At 31.4% G+C, this 19,753-nt stretch overlaps 1 protein-coding gene across 3 annotated transcripts in view; it reads right to left on the bottom strand.

Annotated features, from left to right (window-relative positions):
• Positions 1–14,971: 14,971 nt before the first annotated feature.
• Positions 14,972–19,753, bottom strand: part of LOC126733704 (ras-related protein Rab-27A) — a 39,124-nt gene continuing 34,342 nt past the window's right edge. For 2 of the 3 annotated variants that reach the window (XR_007659832.1, XR_007659835.1), the window contains exons 3-4: positions 16,529–16,641; positions 15,315–15,348 (exon numbers count right to left, since the gene is read on the bottom strand). Coding sequence is in view for 1 of the 3 variants with exons in the window: in XM_050437092.1 (XP_050293049.1) it covers positions 15,153–15,348; positions 16,529–16,641 (309 nt within the window). In the remaining 2 variants the exon portion in view is untranslated. Of the gene's footprint in view, positions 15,349–16,528; positions 16,642–19,753 lie in introns of all 3 variants that reach the window. The other variant, XM_050437092.1, reaches the window with a different exon arrangement.

The raw sequence follows: 19,753 nt of genomic DNA, 5'->3' as shown, positions 1-19,753 counted from the left end.
AAGTGGCTTTAGTATTGCCTTCTAGTATTTTTTGTTCTGTCTGGGACACTTTTTAATTGGATGGGATGGCTGTACATAAAATAATATCAAATTTTGATATTTTATGTAATTTAAGATATTGAAATAATAACGATGAGGATTTATGTAAATTAACTTATATAGTCAAAACAATAAATATGTTTATTAGTAAAACATATATATGAATAATTATTTACGTCTAATTGGCAAAATCTAATTACCAATGCGCATGTTTTGTTTACCTTATAATTACATACTTATAAATTTGTTTATTTTTATGGTTTATTTCAAATCGTTTTTTTATGTAGTTTTTTTTTTAATTTTTAAATAAAAAATAAGCATGAGTGATAGCGACGCGGATTTTGCAGTAATATTTTTCAAAAGAAGATGAAGATGATATTACTGCAGAAGTACTTCTTCAAGATCAGGGTTATTTTACCACTTTCGCTACTTGTATTGATAAATAGCTGAATAAATACAATTGTAAAGAAGAAAATTAATGTTTTTCTTGATAGGTGCTGCAGCACTTAAATATATACATATGAAAGCTTTTTAATAATTTTTTTACCATACAAAAATCGTTCAGTGAAATCCTAAAAGAAAATAGCAGACCAGAAAAGGATAAATATATTACCACAATTCATAAACGGCCAGTCATGATGGTAACTGCTTTTTTACAGATAATAATTTACACTGTTGCCAGTTCTCCTTACCAAGAGAAATAAAAAACGTTAAAACGCCGTTACTTATTAACAGGTAACGAATTTGGTTACCTGGTTAACCCTAAAACTCACATATTATTGTCACTATATGAATAAACAAATACTTACTTACCTATAATGAGGAGAACATTACGATAATCGTAGTAGTATAGTAACCACTTAACCAATAATTAATAACGTTGACGTAAGTGAAATTGACACTCATGAATTAATCCTTATTTATATACACGAACTTAATAAATATACGACTGCCAATTCAATGAAAAGTAAATGACTACTAGATACTAGGTGGCCGTAATTTTGCGTGATTGTGCCTTTTCGATTCGTTGGCCACTCTGACAAATTTCAGTTGTGCCAATTGTAGAGAAACAAAACAATTAAAGTTTTTCAGAGGTTATTATGTTTACAAATACAAACCAGAAAGTTACATACATGTCGTTAAGAAAGTAATCCTCGCCTAAAATGAGACAAAGTTTCAATTAACTTGGGATAGATGCATGCACTTTAAAATATTTGTTTTATTATCTAAACTTAAACTTAAATCTTATAAATCCTAATATATACCATGAAAATAATGATATTCATTTAAATTTTTGCTTATGTTTACTTAACAAATTCAATGGGTAACTGAAGATAGTTCGGTCATTCTCCACTAAATTTATTTAAAAAATATTAATCCGACATGTTTCGGACATATCCATCATAATCTACTATAAAAGAACCAAGGCAACTTAACCAGAATGCTAAATGAATGCCAAAATTTCTGCAAATAGTCCTTTCTTTAGTTGAAGAGACCGTTTTAAGACCCTATAGCACTTTTAAAATACCAAACTACAAAATCCATAAGCAAGATTGACCAGATAGAATAGGCGGAGGCACTGCAACCTTAACTAAAAAATAATAAACAGCACCAATTAACCCAATCATCAAATATCCATGACAATAATTATAGAAAATATTGCCTTAAAAGTTTTTATACGCAGCAAAGAAATATTAATACTCTTTATATATAAATCACCAAAGCAAAATCTAAAATCAGAACGCATCGACCAAATATTCAAATGACTTTCCAGTCATGGGTAGGAACACCATTGAAAAATATACTGTAGATCACTCCAGTGAACTACTAATACCAGAAGAATCTACACCCATGCACTACGTTAATTCTCATATATTAGATTTGCAGAAAATAATGTTTAAGCAATATTGCAAACGAATATTTAGATTCTCTCGGTTGCTCTCAACACTCTCCTATCCTAATTATCTCAGAAATTTTTTGTCTAAAAAAGTGAGAGGCTGAAACATATTCAAGCGAAAACCTGTTAAAAACAGTCTACTCTACAAAATCCTATAAAAGTTGAACAAGCCTATTCACAAATCTCAAACAAATAAAGAGCGAGATTTAAAAAAAAAACTGCTCGTTTAAGTCTGGACACTGCTATACTTAAGCTCATCCATCTTTTATTAAAATAACTTCAAACAGCTTATTCAACTATAACAATATTGACCAAGAGTGTGCAGAAATCCATAAATAATACCTGTCAAAAGATTTCGGTTCGCTCCGATTGTTAAAGGATCACTCTTTATTTTACACTCCATTTACTTCCAAGTGGATGAGTAAATCGGTAGATAGCAGGGGTGTAAATCAATAGGAAGGTTCTAAAAATAACAATATGATTAGTTTAGTGGGTCTCGCCTTTTTCAGTTTTATAAGGGTTAAGTAAGGCATTTATAATGCAAGCGCTTTAGGGCATACGTAAAAATTTTGGGTACAAATCAGAAAGAAAGCGGCATAAGGAGTGATATTTATTATTTCCAATTATTGATTTTCAACTTAAGAGCAATAAATTTAAATTTCTCTCCCTCGTTCCAATTATTAACGAATGAAATTTGGTTTGTTTATTTGCGTTTGGCCATTTAAATAATGTTATGTTTTCTTAAGCTTGTAAGTAATTGATTTTTTACTTGCAGTATATTTTTTGTTAAAGAAAATATGAAAAATCCGGCGACGCTGTAAATGTCAGGATTGATGGCGTACATCAAAGTTTATTTGATACGGGCTATACCGGTTAGGGAATTAAAGATATCTAATTACGCCAATTAAAGGGTGACGACTTTAAATGGCACGGATCTCATTATGTTACTTTCAGCTTTTGCAAGCTTCATTTTTTCCTGTGTAAAAAGTGTATAATATAAAGTATATAAAATTTTGTTTTTTGGCAAGCTTTCAAACGAGATACCAAGTGGTAACTTCTTATTTGACAAAAGTTAATTATAGCTACGTCCTTTCTGGGTGGCAACCATACTTTTAAAAAAAAAAAAATTAAAGCATACTGGAGGTAAAAACTTTGTAGAGGTAATTTTAAATTTTTAAAAAATCTTTTTCCAAGTCGCCACCCTGCTTATTATATAAGTTGAAACCTCTTGTATATTTTTTAAATAACTTACAAAATATTTCCAAATTCCAGGCATGCATTATAGGCTACAACACGGGAAAAGTTTTGTTCCTTGGTGTCAGAAATAAATATTGTTCCCTTTGTTCATGGTATGAAAACAAAAAGCTAGATATAGCAACGCACAAATTTAAAAACTGGAATGGAACTTCTACCGCTATGGAGACCGATATTATCTGTGAAGGATTTAAAAAAAGCGTGGATTTATATAACCTAAAATTTACGAAAATGGTAGGAGACGGAGATTCATCGGTATATAGAAAATTATTACAAGTTAAACCTTATGGACACCAGTTAGTGCAAAAAGTGGAATGCAAGAACCACATGTTAAGAAATTTTGCTAAGAAAATAAGAGAAATTTGCCGTAAGTAAAAACAAAACCTTTTATGCTCCTTTTACAATAATGTACTTAATTTTAGAAAAAAACCGAAGTAATTCAAAAAACGTCCCAGTACCACTACTAATGCGAAAACAAGTATTTGCACGATTCCTACGGTTAAGAACAGCAGTCACCAAGGCAGTTCAACATAGATCAAAACAAGATATTCCTTTGGAGAAAAAAGTTGAACTGTTAAAAGGAGATATCCGGAATGCTCCAAGTCATGTATATGGTGAGCACGAAAAATGCCTGGAAATTGGATATTTTAATTGCCAAAAAACCAATGACAACAACTTGGTACCTGTAATGAAGGAATGTGGCATATTTGATGATATTTTAGTTCCTTTACAAAGACTAATTGATCATTCCAATAGTCTTATATTAAACATGAATAATAATTTGGCCGAACATTACAATAGTGTTGTTTGTAAGTTCGTAGGTGGAAAAAGAATAAACTTTTGCCTAAAGGGCTCTTACCAAACAAGATGTGAGGCTGCAGCCTTATCGTTTAATGCAAAAACTGACTATTATCGCATTATACTATTCTCCCCTATATAATATTTCGAAAGTAAAGAAAAACACAGCGACTTTTTTTACCAACAAATTATGTCAGTTTTTAAGAAGTGCTCAAAATAAAAGTTTACTACACAGGGTATCAAATACTTTAAAATCTCTACGTCTCTTTCAATTTTGAAGAAAATAGTGCCAACGTTAGAATGTACAAAAAAATTACAAATTTGCAAACCACTAACGTACATTTGAAATTTAATTTGGTTATATCTGATATTTTTTTCAATTTTCGATTAAAAATTATGTAATTTTAGCACGTCTGTCGACATCTGATTTCTACAAGTTCAAAAGTGCAATTAGTGCAACAAGCCCATCTGGACTGCAAGCCAAAAAAGACTGTTTGAAACCCACGATCAGTCTGCTGTCATAAACTTCTGATCTATATCAACGACTGATCGTTGATTTTTGAAAGTTTTTGCTAAATCTTTAAAATTTGTCTCTCTGTTCTTATTCGAATGAACAGATTGCGAGTCACAGAAAATTGATCTCCACTTGTCCTCGTCTGTTAGAACGTTCGAATTGTAAAATTGATTTAATTTAACAGAACTGAGATCTTAAGTGACCATTGTTATTTATAGCTAGAGAAAGAGCAGACTAGACACACCAAATTGTCACTTGTCTGAAATGTATACAAATGGTTCATAATGTTTTTCAATTTATTCTTTTTGTCTCGAATTCTTCTCGGACATTAGCATTATTACTTTCGGTTAATAAAAGACGGGCAAGACTGCAATTTAATTCTCTCATCAAAGAACTATAATTTTTAACTGTGTCAGAAAAACCCATGTACAATTTTTCTTATATTTCTTGAATTTCTATTATTTCTCGAACTTCAGGAGGTCGATTCCTAATCTTTGATAAATCAGTTTTAGATCGTGTATTTTCCTCACCTTCTGTTGGTAAGGAAAATATATGCAAATTGCAGCAGCTGCATGCTTGTACTCCTCCTTTACAGCTACAGTTGGAATTCTCGACACTTCTGTCTACATTTTGTATCTACAAAAGTAAAAAAGTGTTCCTGTTACTTTTTCTTGTAGTTTTTTCGAAACGGTCATATTCTTTATAAATAATGTTTATTTTTGTATTAAATAGTTGTTTCTTGAAACTGAATTTTCTTTGATATACATTTAGTTGTTCAAAATTGTTATTTAGAGTTCAAGTGTCTTCTGTTTTTCCATATCTCTTATTAAATAATGCCAGAAAAAAATTATAACGAAATAGGCAAATTTCGGTTTTTCAGGCACACATCCGGAGCTACTCGAAATCTTAAAACTTTCTAAGCGACATATTATTAGGCTTGAAAATGTTCAACTTTTCTCTGATTAAACCATTTTCGTATCTCCAAGATCCCCATGATAAACAGTCTTCTCATGAACACACTGTAGGATATGTTATTTATAAAATGATGGTTTTAAAAACCTTTTATAAAAATAAATAAAACATTTAAAATTCTCGTTATTTATATAACCCAAAAATCATTTTTTTAAGCACCCAGTATTGTTCTTTTAATTTACCATCGTTCTCTTTTTACAATTTGGACACCGTATTATGTTTATATTTGATTCCTAAATACTATAGGCGATTGGCCTTTCTAATTATAATTTTTATAATAGATAAAATAAAACGATTATAGGCTTTTAAATCCACCGGTATTCATAAGTTAATATGCCAACTTTTTTAATAGAATACTATTTGGTATTTAGCGTGAGTCTGACTTTAAACAACATTTTTATAAAAGCACTCTAAATAGGAAAGTAATATACTTTATTTAAAGACAAAAGCAAAAGCGGCAGAGAGTAATCAACTGATAATAATTTTGTCCGGCAGGCCTGCCAGGAGCAGATACTGCTGATGGACATTTCAAAGCTAACGTGCATTATTATTTACCTGTGCTTTCTACAGACTGGGTATCAAAATAGCCTTACGGTTGGCTGTGCTGCCAGATTTTAATTATTGATATTATTTTATAAAGCGACAAAAATTCTACCATTAGAAGAAAAGCTTAATTATTTAAGGTAGTTTTGTGGAAATTAATCGGATTCAGGCTTCACAATGCTTTAGTTAAAAAAAATCATACAGCAAGCTTTTCATTAATATGAAACGTATTTAATAAGCTAATCGATAATAAACTATTTAAACTAGGTCATTGTAGTATGGGTACCAAAACGATATAGAATGAAAACATTTAAAATTTGAGGAAGTTTAAAAATAATATGTTTTCCTATTTTTCTTCTTAAACTTTTTGTTTACTAAAATATTTCCTCTTAATTAATAATCAGGATGACCGCTAATAAAAGTGTATACAAAATGTGTGAAATATGAAATTAAAACATTTATATTTATCAGAACTTCTATTAAGCTTCTCTAGAAAAAACTTTCTGTTAAAGAGCTCATTCAAGTACCACTAGTAAAATGCGCTACACAGTAAGTACAAAAAGTTTTAATGGATGCCTAAAACTGCTTTACAACGTGTAGACTTTATCTAATGTACAAAAACAAAATTAATCATCAAGAGGCACGATGGCGATGTCGGCATATCCTATTCGATAACAGCACTTTTGTAATATGTACCTACATACATACATACACTGTAAAAAATCAGCCCTGTCGTTAATATTTTGAGTGAAATTATTGAGTACATTATTATTTAAAATAGTGTTTTTTTGTTATTTTACTCAAATCTCATATCTATACATATAATCAATAACAGGAAAATTGTCCCTTATTTGTGGTACAAAACCCCATATTAGAGTTATACAATAAAAAAGCTCAATTAACGTTTTATATGAGTAAAATGATAGAATGTGAAATATGATATTTAAATTAAAGTTTAAAAACATCATGAAATGGTGTAAAGTAGCAAATTTAGAAAATAAAAAGACTTTTGGAAAGTCGGTAAGTACCATTAGTACCAACCTATAATAGATTATTATATTTTAGATAATATTTTTAAATTTCGAATTTCGCTTTACGAATTGGGAATTTAATTTATTGCATATAAAATCGCCGCCATTCATTTTTACCATCACTTACTGCATGCTAATCAACATTTTACTGAAAGTTTGAAAAGGATGTTTCACTTAGGGGAAAGTGGGGCAACTTCGACATGTTAAGGTTTATGGGCTTTTAAAAATAATTTAGTGGTGCACAAAAAAAAATCATTTTTATTTAAACATAGTTAGACATTAGACAATGCAATTGTTATGGAAAAAAAAATTCTGCATAAATCGCAACAAAAAATGCCTGTTTTTTTGTTCAAAATCTGTGCAATCCTCATGGCCCCAGAGAAGGCATTCATATTGAATCCAGTTATCTTCTATTAGTCCATATTTTTCACAACAATAAATACAGGTATCACTTGCATCCTCTTGACTGTTTTGAGATATTTGTCTTTTTTCTTTCGGCCTGTTGCGTGTTTTTTTTCTTTCTAGATAGCAAGTTTAATTTCAAGGTCGGATTTATAAGGAGAAGACGTGAATTCTTCTGATTTTTCCTGTTTCCTTTTAGTTTTTATTGGGTCAACATTTTTGGGTTTTGCCTGAGGAGACAATTCGGCAAATGTCACTTTTCTATTTTCTTTTCCTCTAAGTTTAAAATGGTCTGTGGTCTTTGAAGTTCCAGGCTGTCGATTTAAATAGGGATCTATTTCTATTACATTATGATTTATCGGGTATGCAGCATCTTTATTTTGATTGCTAGAGACTTCTGTGACAAGTGCAATTGATACGTTACCACCTTTTTCTTACACTGGTTTATTTTTAGTAATATCAACGCATGAATCAGCTGGGGTGGGTTGACAAAGTACAGCGGAAATGACCAAAAACTCGTGATCGCCATATACATTTTCATTGAAGGGATAAATGCCTGATTTTTCAAAACCTCTTAAAATATTAATTGGATAAAACTTTTTAGAAAGGCTTCCTTTATTAAAGGTTCTATGGAATAATCGGTAATTCTTTCCGCGGATGATTAGTCATTAATTTATCCATCTCCGATGAAAGGTAGCACTAGTCCAAAAATTCCTATACCAAGGGGCTGTAATTAATGCCATTACTCCTGTAATAATTGACTTTTTGTGATCTGACCTTTTGTGACTTACGTGTCCATCCAATAGCAGTAAAACCGGGGTTTCTTTGGATGGCAAAACACACAGTTTCTTTAGATGGAAAAACAAAATAATTTAGGAATTTAAGGAACAAGTCACCATCCTCTTTCTGCAGAGGTAATTCGGCCAATTTGTTTGACGCCTTTTTCTGCATTAACCCTTTTAGGATTTTACACAATAGAAAGTCCAGTCGAGATCGTTTATTCTGTGGTCCAGTTTCATCTAAATTAAAAATCCTCGACGGTGGAAATGGATAATTTTACGTAGACTTTTAAGAAGAAACACCATAAAACATTTTTTGTAAACTTACAATATGATTTCCTAACTCTTGTCTTTGTTGTTCATTAAGCACTGGCTTGAATCAGCCCTTGATATGTTTTGCTGGAATGTCTTGTTTCTGCAACCAATAGCGAATCGTATTTCTAGGAATGCCATATTTTTTGGCAATTGCACTAAGATTAAATTACGAGGCAGTTTTACCACAAACCAAAACTCTTTATTAATACTCTCGACAAAATAATAGGTAGCAATACAATAGAGTTTTGATTAGTGGTAAAATTGTCTCGTAATTTGAGCATCACACCAAAGGTCTCCAACCACAGGACTATTGCAATTAAAATCTTTAATTATACTATCCGAAGCAAGTTCGACAGTGTCAAAGGTACCCCATGTCGAAATTGTTTTAACAAATTTTATTAAAACTTGTAAAAACATTCGATAGAAGCTTTACTTACTGAGTATTACCAGTTAATTCCAAACACAAAGAGTCAAATATGTATATTTAGTTCAATTTGACGGAAAGCCTCACAATCCAATATTGTCTCGCAGTTTGGAGGTACTGATTTATATCTACCTTTAAAACTAATACGATTCCTGATATGTGGATGATTTCTAAACATATGGCCCAGAATCCATAAGATCACGCCTTAATTCAGATCGTGCATCCGCCGGATGAGCCTTAGTTGAAGATACTTTTTCAGACAAGCAAACTGACAATACTTCTCAGACTAAGGGTAAAAACATAGCGAAGCTTCGAGCTACGCGTCAAAAGGCGATTTAATTTTGAATTCAAACATTCAATCAGTAAGCAATATAAGCTCAGATAGTGAGGGTGAAATTCTTTTTGGTGGTGCAGCTTTGCGTATTCTACTTGTTACGAGCTATAAGTGTCGTCGAGCTACAGAGAATATAGTGTCCATCCAGAAAACAGTAGAAGAAACCTGTTGGGACAGTACTATACTCTATTTCCAGAACTGAAAAAACATCCTAGACGCTTTTTTGAATGTCTTAGAATGGATATTACTACATTTAACTGTATTCTAGCTACAATTTCACATCATATTAAGTCGACATGGACGAATTTTGTGCGTCGACCTGACACAGAAGAGAAACTTGTTGTGACGCTAAGTTAAGTCAGACTTTTTTCTAAAATAAAATGCAAATTAAAAAAGATTTTATTCTGTTGAAAAAATATACTGTAAACCTGAAAGTAAAAAAGGTCACTGTAAACTTAATATTAATTCACTTCCAGAAGTGGGATACTGAAGATCATTGGTACCTCGGTCAGGATTGGTTTGATTGTTATAGCGTTGATTGAATATTTGGGAAGATACGCAATCCTGTGTTAAAAAGTGTACCCGGTCGACTATCGGATTGCCGTTCAGTTTCGTGCACCGTGTGGTGCTGCCGCAAAGCGTCAAATCTAGGAACGATTTATTTTAGCTGCGTGGACCTGGCTTTTGGCTTCTTTGAGTCAGGTTTTCAACGACGATGGAATCTCCGGTTACGCGGCCGTGTTGGATATTTTTTTAAGATATGGGATGATGCTGCCAACTATGTTTTTATTATTTTTTTTTAACATACAGCACGGTGTCATTTATGTGGTGGTCAAGTGATAAGTGATATACTTAAGGGTGGAGGCATATTGAAATTTCTTAAAAGTTAAATTTTATAAACAAATAATTACTTACCAAAATATGTTTCTGAGACAAAAATTAATACAAAAATATATATAAAAAGCTATTTTTACAAAATTACCAAAAAAGTTTAATACAAGTTATAATTCCAACAATTATTATGTTTCCTTCATTTTGTGTTCAAGAGGGTCAAGTTTTTAAATAAAAAGCCCGTTGCACTTAATTAACTAAAAACTAATATACAAAAAATATGTAGAACAAATTTTAAGATATAAGTAGGTTTCACGTAAATATTATAAAGAATAATTTAAATAATTCATAAGACTTAATACCGATGGTAATATAACTTCTTGATCAATAATTTTTTGTAAAAAGTAACCCATTTTGTCATGTGATTCAATATCTGAAAAATTGTGCAGCCTAGTGAGATCTGTAAAGTAAGGGGTTGTGAGTGAGGATGTTAATAGAAATAGAAAATAGGCCACATTTTAAGTTTTAAGCGACACAGGAAAATTCTCAATTACCAGTTGTTACAACTATACTTAAAACTATAAAAAGATACCTAGTAACAAAAAAAAACATTTTGTTTAAAGACCCCGCATCACGGTTATACAGGACGTCAATAGAGGTGGTCAATTAGAGGAAAGTTGAGCAATATAGTGTCCTTTTATAATAAAATCTAAATACTTCCTAAATTTTGCAAAAAACTGAAATTTGGCAAAATCATTTTATTTTTTTTCTGGCGTTATTTCAAAATATATGACAAAAGTATTTATTAAATGAATAAATTATTGTGACCACTTTTTCTCGCCTATACGATGACACCTTTAAATTTAAAATACGACGTTCTGTCTTTAAAGAGCCATCATCAACTTTGTTTTTCTTTGTCGGCGCTATATTGACCATTTGCAGTTTAACGACGCGGGAATCTTTGGGCGCCCGGCCGTTTTGTTATTTTTTTAAGACAAGGGCGATGATGATAACAGCGCTTTTATTTATTTTGTTATTGCCGATATTTAAATGCGCTGTGATCTCGCATAAATAACTAGATAAATATGGTGGTCAAGTAATGTATTGGAAGGTGCTATCTCTTACAACTTAAATTTTATTAACAAATAATAAATTACTTACCAAAATCCTTTTTTGAGACAAAAATAAATAAATAAAAACAAAAGAAAAATTCAATAAGCTTTTATTTATTAATTAGAAAATTAACAAAAATATTAAATAAAGGTGATGATATAGGTAGGTGTCACGTAAATATAAAGAGTAAATTAAATAATTAAAGATTTAATATCTATATACGATACTATAGTTTTTTAGAGTGAATAATTTATTGCAAAAAGTAGCCTGTAATGTGATTTTTGACAATACGGGTTTGTGAAACCAGCCAATATCTCAAAAACTGTGTAGGGTAGTGAGATCTGTGAAGTACACTTTTTTTGGACAAAAATATTGAAAAATAGATACCTTTAACTGAAATTAATATAAAAATAAAATCGCAAAATTTAAAAGGTTTTGAATAAGGGTGTAACAACACTATAAAATATAAAAAATAGGCCACATTTTAATTTGCAATACAGGCAAACACTTAATTACTAATTCTTAAAACTAGAAAAAGTTAATAAGAAAAAAAACAAATATTTTATTTAACAGTATGAAGGGTCTCATCGCGATTATACAGGATGTCCAAAATAAGGATGAGCAGTAAATGGTTTAATTAGGCGAAAGTTGCGCAATATAAATGCAATGATTGAATAAATGCAATCTAAAAATTGGAAAAATGCCAAATACTTCCTAATATTCAGGAAAAAGGTGAAATTTGGCAAAATGGTTTTTTTATTTTTTTCTAGCGTTATTTGAAAATATAAAATAATATCATTTATACATTGTTGTAAACACTTTCTCTCATTTACAAGTTAACATCTTTAACTTTTAAATACGACGTTCCTTCTTTAGAGAGTCATAATCAACTTTGTTTCTTCTTGTCGACGCCATGTTGGCCACTTGCAGTTTTGAATAACCCTTTTAATTACTTTATCAACGAGGTAATTTCTAGCTAGTAGTTGGAATCATCCCTATTAAATATTATATACCTCTTTCTCTTTTAAATACAATTTCGAATTTCAAAAAATTCAAAACATACTTTATTCATAAATACATGGTACCTACTTGTTGACATGGTACTTTTATGATATAAAATAGGCACATTAATCGACATATTACTAACACATAATTTAAAAACAATACACAATAGTGGGTTCAACATACTAGTATAAACACAAAATGTATTTTCAATTTCAAAGCAAGACGACTAGCAATAGTTAGAGTAACATCACAAATTCTAACCTTTACATCTTTACTAAAAACTAATTATATACTATTGGCCTATTCCTAACTATCTTCAAAAAATTCTAATGCTATAAAAATATTTGCTTTTAAGAAGTTTCGTTAAGGACTTTTTAAAGCGAGGAGACTTTTATGACATTTGGAAAATGATTAAAAATTTTTATGCTCAAGTAAATAAGAGAATTCTTAGTTCACTTTTCGGGATGGGCATTGGAATATTGTATTTTTTTCTGATATTATAATGTTTTAAGGAGCCATTATTTTGAAGATACAATTTATATTTTTTGTATATTAGTCAAGCAGACTCAACAATAAACAAGCAACACAAGGAAAGTATCTTTAAATAGGGGTCTGCATGTCCTGTGGAGATTTATGACACATATATTTAATGGCTTGTTTTTTAAAAACAAATATTGAGTCAAAAAGCCGTTTACTAATGCAACTCCAAAATGTTATTCCATACTGTAGGTATTTTTGTATGAAAGTAAGTTCCAACTTTCGACAAAAAAAAATATCAATCTCAGTTCATTTAAAACCATTCTAACAGCATAACATCGTCTGGCCAGTTTTTGCCTCCTGACATATCTCCATAAAACTTAGGTTTATGATCGATAACAATTCCAAGAAATCTGTTAAAATTATTCACTTCCAATTCTTTGTTGTGAATCATGAACTGCTCTGAGCATAAAAACTTAACAATTTAGTCTTATCTATGTTTAAAGACATCAAATTAGCATCAAACCACTGTTTAATCATTAATAAATCTTTAGAAATTGTTCTAGGTTAATGTGCTTTTATTATTGTCCATAAGATAGTGGTGTCATCTGCAAAAATAGTGAAGAATCCTCTTATCTGGAGCGACCCCAGGACATTTATATACAATAGAAATAAAATAGGACCGAGAAACGAACCCTGCTTACTACACAAAGTTCAGACAAACTGCCATTTGGCCAAACAAACTTTTTTCTGTCTAACAAAACAAAATTTTAACCATTCTAGAGCAACTCCCCTAAACCCATATCTAGAAAGCTTACCGAGCAATATTCCATGGTTGACACAGTCAAAGTGTTTAGAGAAGTCGCAGAATACCGCTGCAGCAAAGTGACCTTCTTCAAGCTCAAATATAATCTCTCCAGGAATGAAAACATTACTCGACATTCATTTAATATGTTATTTTTTTTAATTTGGAAAGCTATCATTCGTACTATAACCAGTTTCTCAATAACTTTAAAGGCTTTTTAGGCTTTATTTTTATCTTTTTCATGAATGAATTTCATCATGAAAACAATTATTGAAAATACTTAAAACACTAAAGACCATAAACATAATATATTGATTTAAAATTTTCTTAAAGTAAAAAAAAGAAAAAGAGAAAATGGCTCTCATAGACATGAAGAGACAGTATTTTTAAGAGTTCGGATTGATTTTTGTAGATAAAATAGATAATTTTCTGTGAGGTTTATAATTAGATTTTTTTAAAGATTTTCTAATAAGATTTTGAGATTCCCATATTAGGTTGTTATAAATCAAAGTCTTAATTAATATACGCACACTGATTAATTTTGCCTAAAGAAGCCATCGTCTCACAAACTAAACACATTTACATATATCTATCTATTTGTGATTATGATATCCAAGAAAAATTTTTAACAACTACCAAATTGCAATACGGCAAACACGAAGCTGTGCAAAAACTCTCCCACGCGACTCGGATGATCGGCCGATTACTAATGAGAAGCGACGGACGAAATTATTTTCGCGCATACTGGAGAGAATCGCCATCTATTTTTCACGCATATTTGCGGTCACGTTTTAGCTCATAAGGTTGCGTATCTTCCCAAATATTCAATCAACGGTTATAGTTCAGACCTTGTAACTGGCGGCTTGGATATGGAAAAGCATAATGTTGCACTAATCCTTAAACTTCATTACGGAAAGTTAAGATACTACTTTCTGGAATTTTCTTTATATAAGGCAAATGGCTTTTAAAAAAATGATCATATTCAGTTTCTTTGTTTCTTTGACTCAGTTGTCTTTATCTTCAAGTAAGGTAATTTCTGTTGTTCGATATTTACAAGGGCATCTACCTGGTTCTTACTTGCCCTGCATTTGAAACTAATAACTTACCTGTCAAGTTACATTCTTTTGCCACCTCATTCCATAATTTATCTAGAACCTATCGATTTTTATAATGTTTGTGGGTTGGATTCGAAATAGGTGGTCTATGGAATACAGAATTTACAATTTGTTCCGGTTTCATTGCCTAATTATATGTATAACTTGTCACCACCTGCTAATACTATTGAAGACTGCAGTAAAATAGCATCAAAGACGCTCTAGAGGCAAGAAATCGGCATCGGATCTGGATGCGTGCAACTCCCCCATCTACTTTAACATTATTTTTTATTTGTATTCGATTGCTTGTCTTACTACCTACGTGTTAGGCAATAATGACTTCATTATATTATCATTTTCATATATTAACATAAGTTTATATTGATTACTAAAGTATTTATATACTTAAAATATTATGGTATCAGTAGCTTTTATTTAAAAATAATGACAGTCCTTTAAAGTGTTATACTAAATTAAGGTCAGCATAACAATACCACATTGAAAATAATATAAAATATCTTTATATCAACAAGAACACTTTTGAGCCGAATAATTGGTATTTAAGCCAACTCGTAAGGGATTCCTAAAATTATCTCTATGTGTAGGTAACATTGCGGAATCAACTGCAGTTTCCATTCTAATCATCACTCGTTCCAGGAGAGTTTCGATGGACCTCGACACGTTTTGACCAGTTGCTGCAGACGTTTCTAAATAAGGAAGCCTTAAAAGAAAATGAAGTATCTTATTAATATACTTACATTCATCGATATATATGTAGGGCGTTAACGATAAAAGGAACAAATTGATTTGAAATTCATATCGATTAGTTTGTCATTGGCCGTTTTTTGAAACAAAAAAATTATATACAGGGTGCCTCGGGCAGAAACTATGGCGTCGACATTAATTTTTTTAAATAGAATACCCTGTATATTGTGATGTTTTACAATTCTATGATATATTCTAAATATTTTGGACAACAAATTAAACATTATTTGCAATGTTTGATTTGTTGTTTATTTGATTGAATTCGTCCTTTGCAATGAAAATTTTGATTACAGAGTGTCTCAAATAGAAACTATGACGCCAACATTATTTTTTTATGTGATTGCGTAGAAAGTAAGTAGACCTTATTATTTTCGAACAGTTTTCAATTTGACTTCTACCTACTTGATACGGTTTGTCATGCAATTGTAAGTGTAATGCTCATATTCGTTGTCATTTTACCCATCATTTTCCAATAAAATGCATTTATCTAAAAAAGAAAGAATTGAAATACTCATGATGATTGGCTTTGGAGACCGGGTGCGTACACGACAAGAAGCCTGTAATCTATTTAATGCATGACTTTAACAAGACGTGACCTCCTCACTTTGGCATCGCCTTTCAATAATTTCCTGATGTAACTTTTCCTAACGGATGGATAGGACGAAGAGGGCCAATTGAGTGGCCATCAAGATCACCGGATATAACCCCATCAGATTTTTTTTAACGGGCCAATTTGGGTTAGTCCAAAATGTATGTGAATAGACCAAATAATGTCGATGAATTAAAGCAACGAATTCGACAAGATAATTATTATACTAGTCGAGGGACTTTTAATGTCGTATGTTTCATTAGTCTATTACGTCAAATTTGACAAACCGATGATTAGGCATATGGCAAGCTACACAAAAAGTATTCACAATATATATTGTAGAATTGTAAAATGTTATGATGCATTTAAAAAAATTAATGCTAACGCTATGGCTTCTAATTGAAGTACCGTTACTATAACAAATTAATATTAGAAAAAACGTGCAAGGTGGCAATGCTATTTGAGGTATCCGAAAAATAAAAAAATACTCCAATGTTAAATATATTTGTTCCTTTTATCGTGAATATAATTGGGTAAATTTACTCACCCATTTAGTTCAGCAAATTCTCTAGCCTTCCATTCGGACACGACTCTACGATCTTCTAAATCCGCTTTATTTCCGCATAATACTATATCTGGTGTATCACAGTAAGCATGAATCTAAAAAGTGTTAACGTTACTATACTCATATAATCAACTTCGGAAATATTTAATAAGCATTAATACGGATGCTCGAAATTGCAATATTATTGGCGTTGTCAATGTGTAAGATATGCTCGTCATAGTTAACTAAATACCTTGATAATTATATAATAGACCTTCACAATTAATTACAACCTCACTGAGAATAACCTAATGAAACAGAAACAATAGTATCAAGTAAATTGTTCATTGTAAATGTCCCTACATATCATATAAGAACGAAGACGAAGCGCTTTAACTTATTTTAAGATTAAAGCTTTCTTAAAATAAAGGTGTCCAAAGGGTTCTGATCTTTGTTAACTGCTTTTGTTTTCCATTCGTTTTCTGACACATATAGGAATTAGATAATTAATTTAAAATTATTCGTAATTTATTTTTTATTATTTTAAAATGTTTAGACTTTATATAATACCAGGTATACGTATTTATTTCGTAGTTTCTGAAATAATTTTGCTTACTGTCTGTGGTGAAATAATTGCACTAAACGTCATCTATTGCTTGTCGAATTACCATATTTTTCTTGGTACGGTTTAATTCAAGTTAAGCAACCACTGGAAACGTTCGTCGTTCATTCATAACCAATTTAGGATACTTTGAATTAAATAAAATCAGGTGGAAAAGATTGTAACGATATTGTAACCACCGAGAAACCAGCGTCATTCCGTACGACATATAGACGGTTGGCGAGAATCGTCCGTAACAGCGTTTAGCCGAGTATACAAGGAGCCGTATGGCCCATAGTAGTAAGTTAAATAAGTTAGATTTCGAAATATTGGCGCGAAATTTAAATAGTTGTAAATAAATACAATGAAATAAAGATCTCTAGTAGTCGTAGTAAGTAGACACACACCTAGCGGACGGGTAAAACGCTACATTGGTGTCAGGTGTGGGATAGGAATTGGACTTCAGTGAATTTGACATACGTGAAAAATAAATAACAGTGGGCTAAAAGTAAATCGGACTTAAGTGTGTGAAAATGTTAAAGCTGGTGGATTTAAAAGTTAAAGGATGGTGCAAAATCCAATATTGCAAGATTTGAAAAATGATATTCACGAAAATTCTGCAAAGATGGAAGAGGGTTTAAAAAAGGAAAGAATGAAGAATTTTGGAGAAAAGGGAATTAAAAAAAGAAATTCTGGAAAAATCTTCTTCACTAGAAAAGCGGATTCTCTTATCGGTGAAGGACACAGTCCAGGAAGTTCAAAATAAAATGCAACATTAGACGTCAGCACTATCGATGAGCTGCCCTGTAGACAGAGTACCACAAGAACGAAGTTTGTGTCAATAGGGAATCTGTTGGGCTGATGCGCTCCAAACCGCCTCAATTTGACAATCTACATCCTGAAATATTGATCAGCTTCAGGTTGAAAAGTTTGATTTCGTCAAAGTCAATTTTTTTCTTGAGTCTTTTTTGACGCTACCGCAAAGGCGATCATTCAGGAAAAAGCCCACTACCGTTACATTGGCCTTAAAAGAAAATGCAGCTTGCATCCTGCAAAGAATGTCCCCAGAAGAATAAGAATCCCAGATCCAGATAATAATATCCAAATCTCCCGGAAAGAATCATGGAACATTTGACAGACTGAATGGACTCTGCGATGCACATTCGTCTAATCTAGCAGATGGGCCCTGGAATTCGAAGCTGCCAAGAACACGAACAAAGGTCAGGCTTGTGTTCGACAAGCGATTCCAGAAGGGAGCGACTTTGAGGTATCTGGCAAGCGCATGATTAGGGAGGCAGTTGGAGGACGTAGGCGCCAGGACTTAAAGTTGGAGTGTTGGAAACGTGACAAAGCAGGTCATGTAAAAAACCCTGAGCAGGCACTAGTTCCACTCCCGTCAAACTAAGGAAGGTCAATACGAAGAAACGATCGACGACCTGTCTTCAGCAAGCCGTAGCAAGAAGATCCTGTCCGGAGGAGTTCAAGCCTAGCTTTGTCAGCCAGCAGAGGAAAAAGATGTTACATTATTAAGAACCACCAGAGACAACCAAAGAGACGCGCTAATAAAATATCCGATTATTTTCCATCTTTGTCTCTCTTCGTGAAAGGTGGACGTAGATGGCGCAGATTGCGTTTGCCGCCATAATTCAAACCTCGCCTATTAAGCATTTAATGATTTATTTTAATTAAAATCAGCCGTTCTGTCTGAGAACATAATTATGATGTTCTGATTTCTGAGACATAACGGCTGATTTTAATTAAAACAAATAAAAAGTTATTGATATGTTCTTAATTGCTCAGAACGATGGCAGACTTTAATTAAAACAATGCAATTTAATACCATTTAAATTGGAGAACTAAATAAACTAAATATAATTCTGAAACGTTTTGTATTGTATTTTCAGTATATGGTATAACTATAATATGTGCATGCATTTTCTTAATTATTTTCATAATGTATAATTTAAGACGGTAACAGTAACATGCACATACACAAATACAATTAAAATATAGAGAGATTTTAATTATCACAGTACTATAATAATATTCCAAAAAATATATCCTTTGGTGTAACACTTAAAATAAAAAAAAGTTTAATGTTTTGCTGAAGATGCTAATATCGTTAGCGAAACAGGTATCCAGAATAAAGGAAATTGATTTGGTAAAGTGGTAAAACTGTTTTTCTACTAATTAGTAAAGAATATTCTATAATAATGAATATACTGTTAAATTTGTATGTGTATAAAATACATATACACATGTTTCATTATTTATGATGCAGTATTTTTTTAATCAATAAAAATTGATTAAAAGAATAAAACAGATTAGAGCTAAATTTAACATAGCAGCAAATAGTCAGCACAGATAGTCCGAACAAATGTTATTTTTGTAATTATTATAAAAATTAAATTCATTTGACTATTTATGTTAGTTTTTTAATTTTTTTAATTGCAAATCTCTTAATTTTTCCTTTTGAACCTCCATGGAATACCTATTTTATCTACAGCCTTAACAATTACCTTAATGAACATATTTCTGTTCCTAACACAAGTCAAAACACTAAAATCTGTACCCGACAAAAAACTACAACTACTAACTACCATAACCAAGTTCACCTAAATCCGGTA

This window comes from Anthonomus grandis, chromosome 1 (assembly GCF_022605725.1).
Source record: "Anthonomus grandis grandis chromosome 1, icAntGran1.3, whole genome shotgun sequence".
Taxonomy (NCBI): Eukaryota; Metazoa; Arthropoda; class Insecta; order Coleoptera; family Curculionidae; genus Anthonomus; species Anthonomus grandis.
The sequence above is the reverse complement of the archived record's forward strand: the minus strand, read 5'-3'. Positions and strand labels throughout refer to the sequence as shown.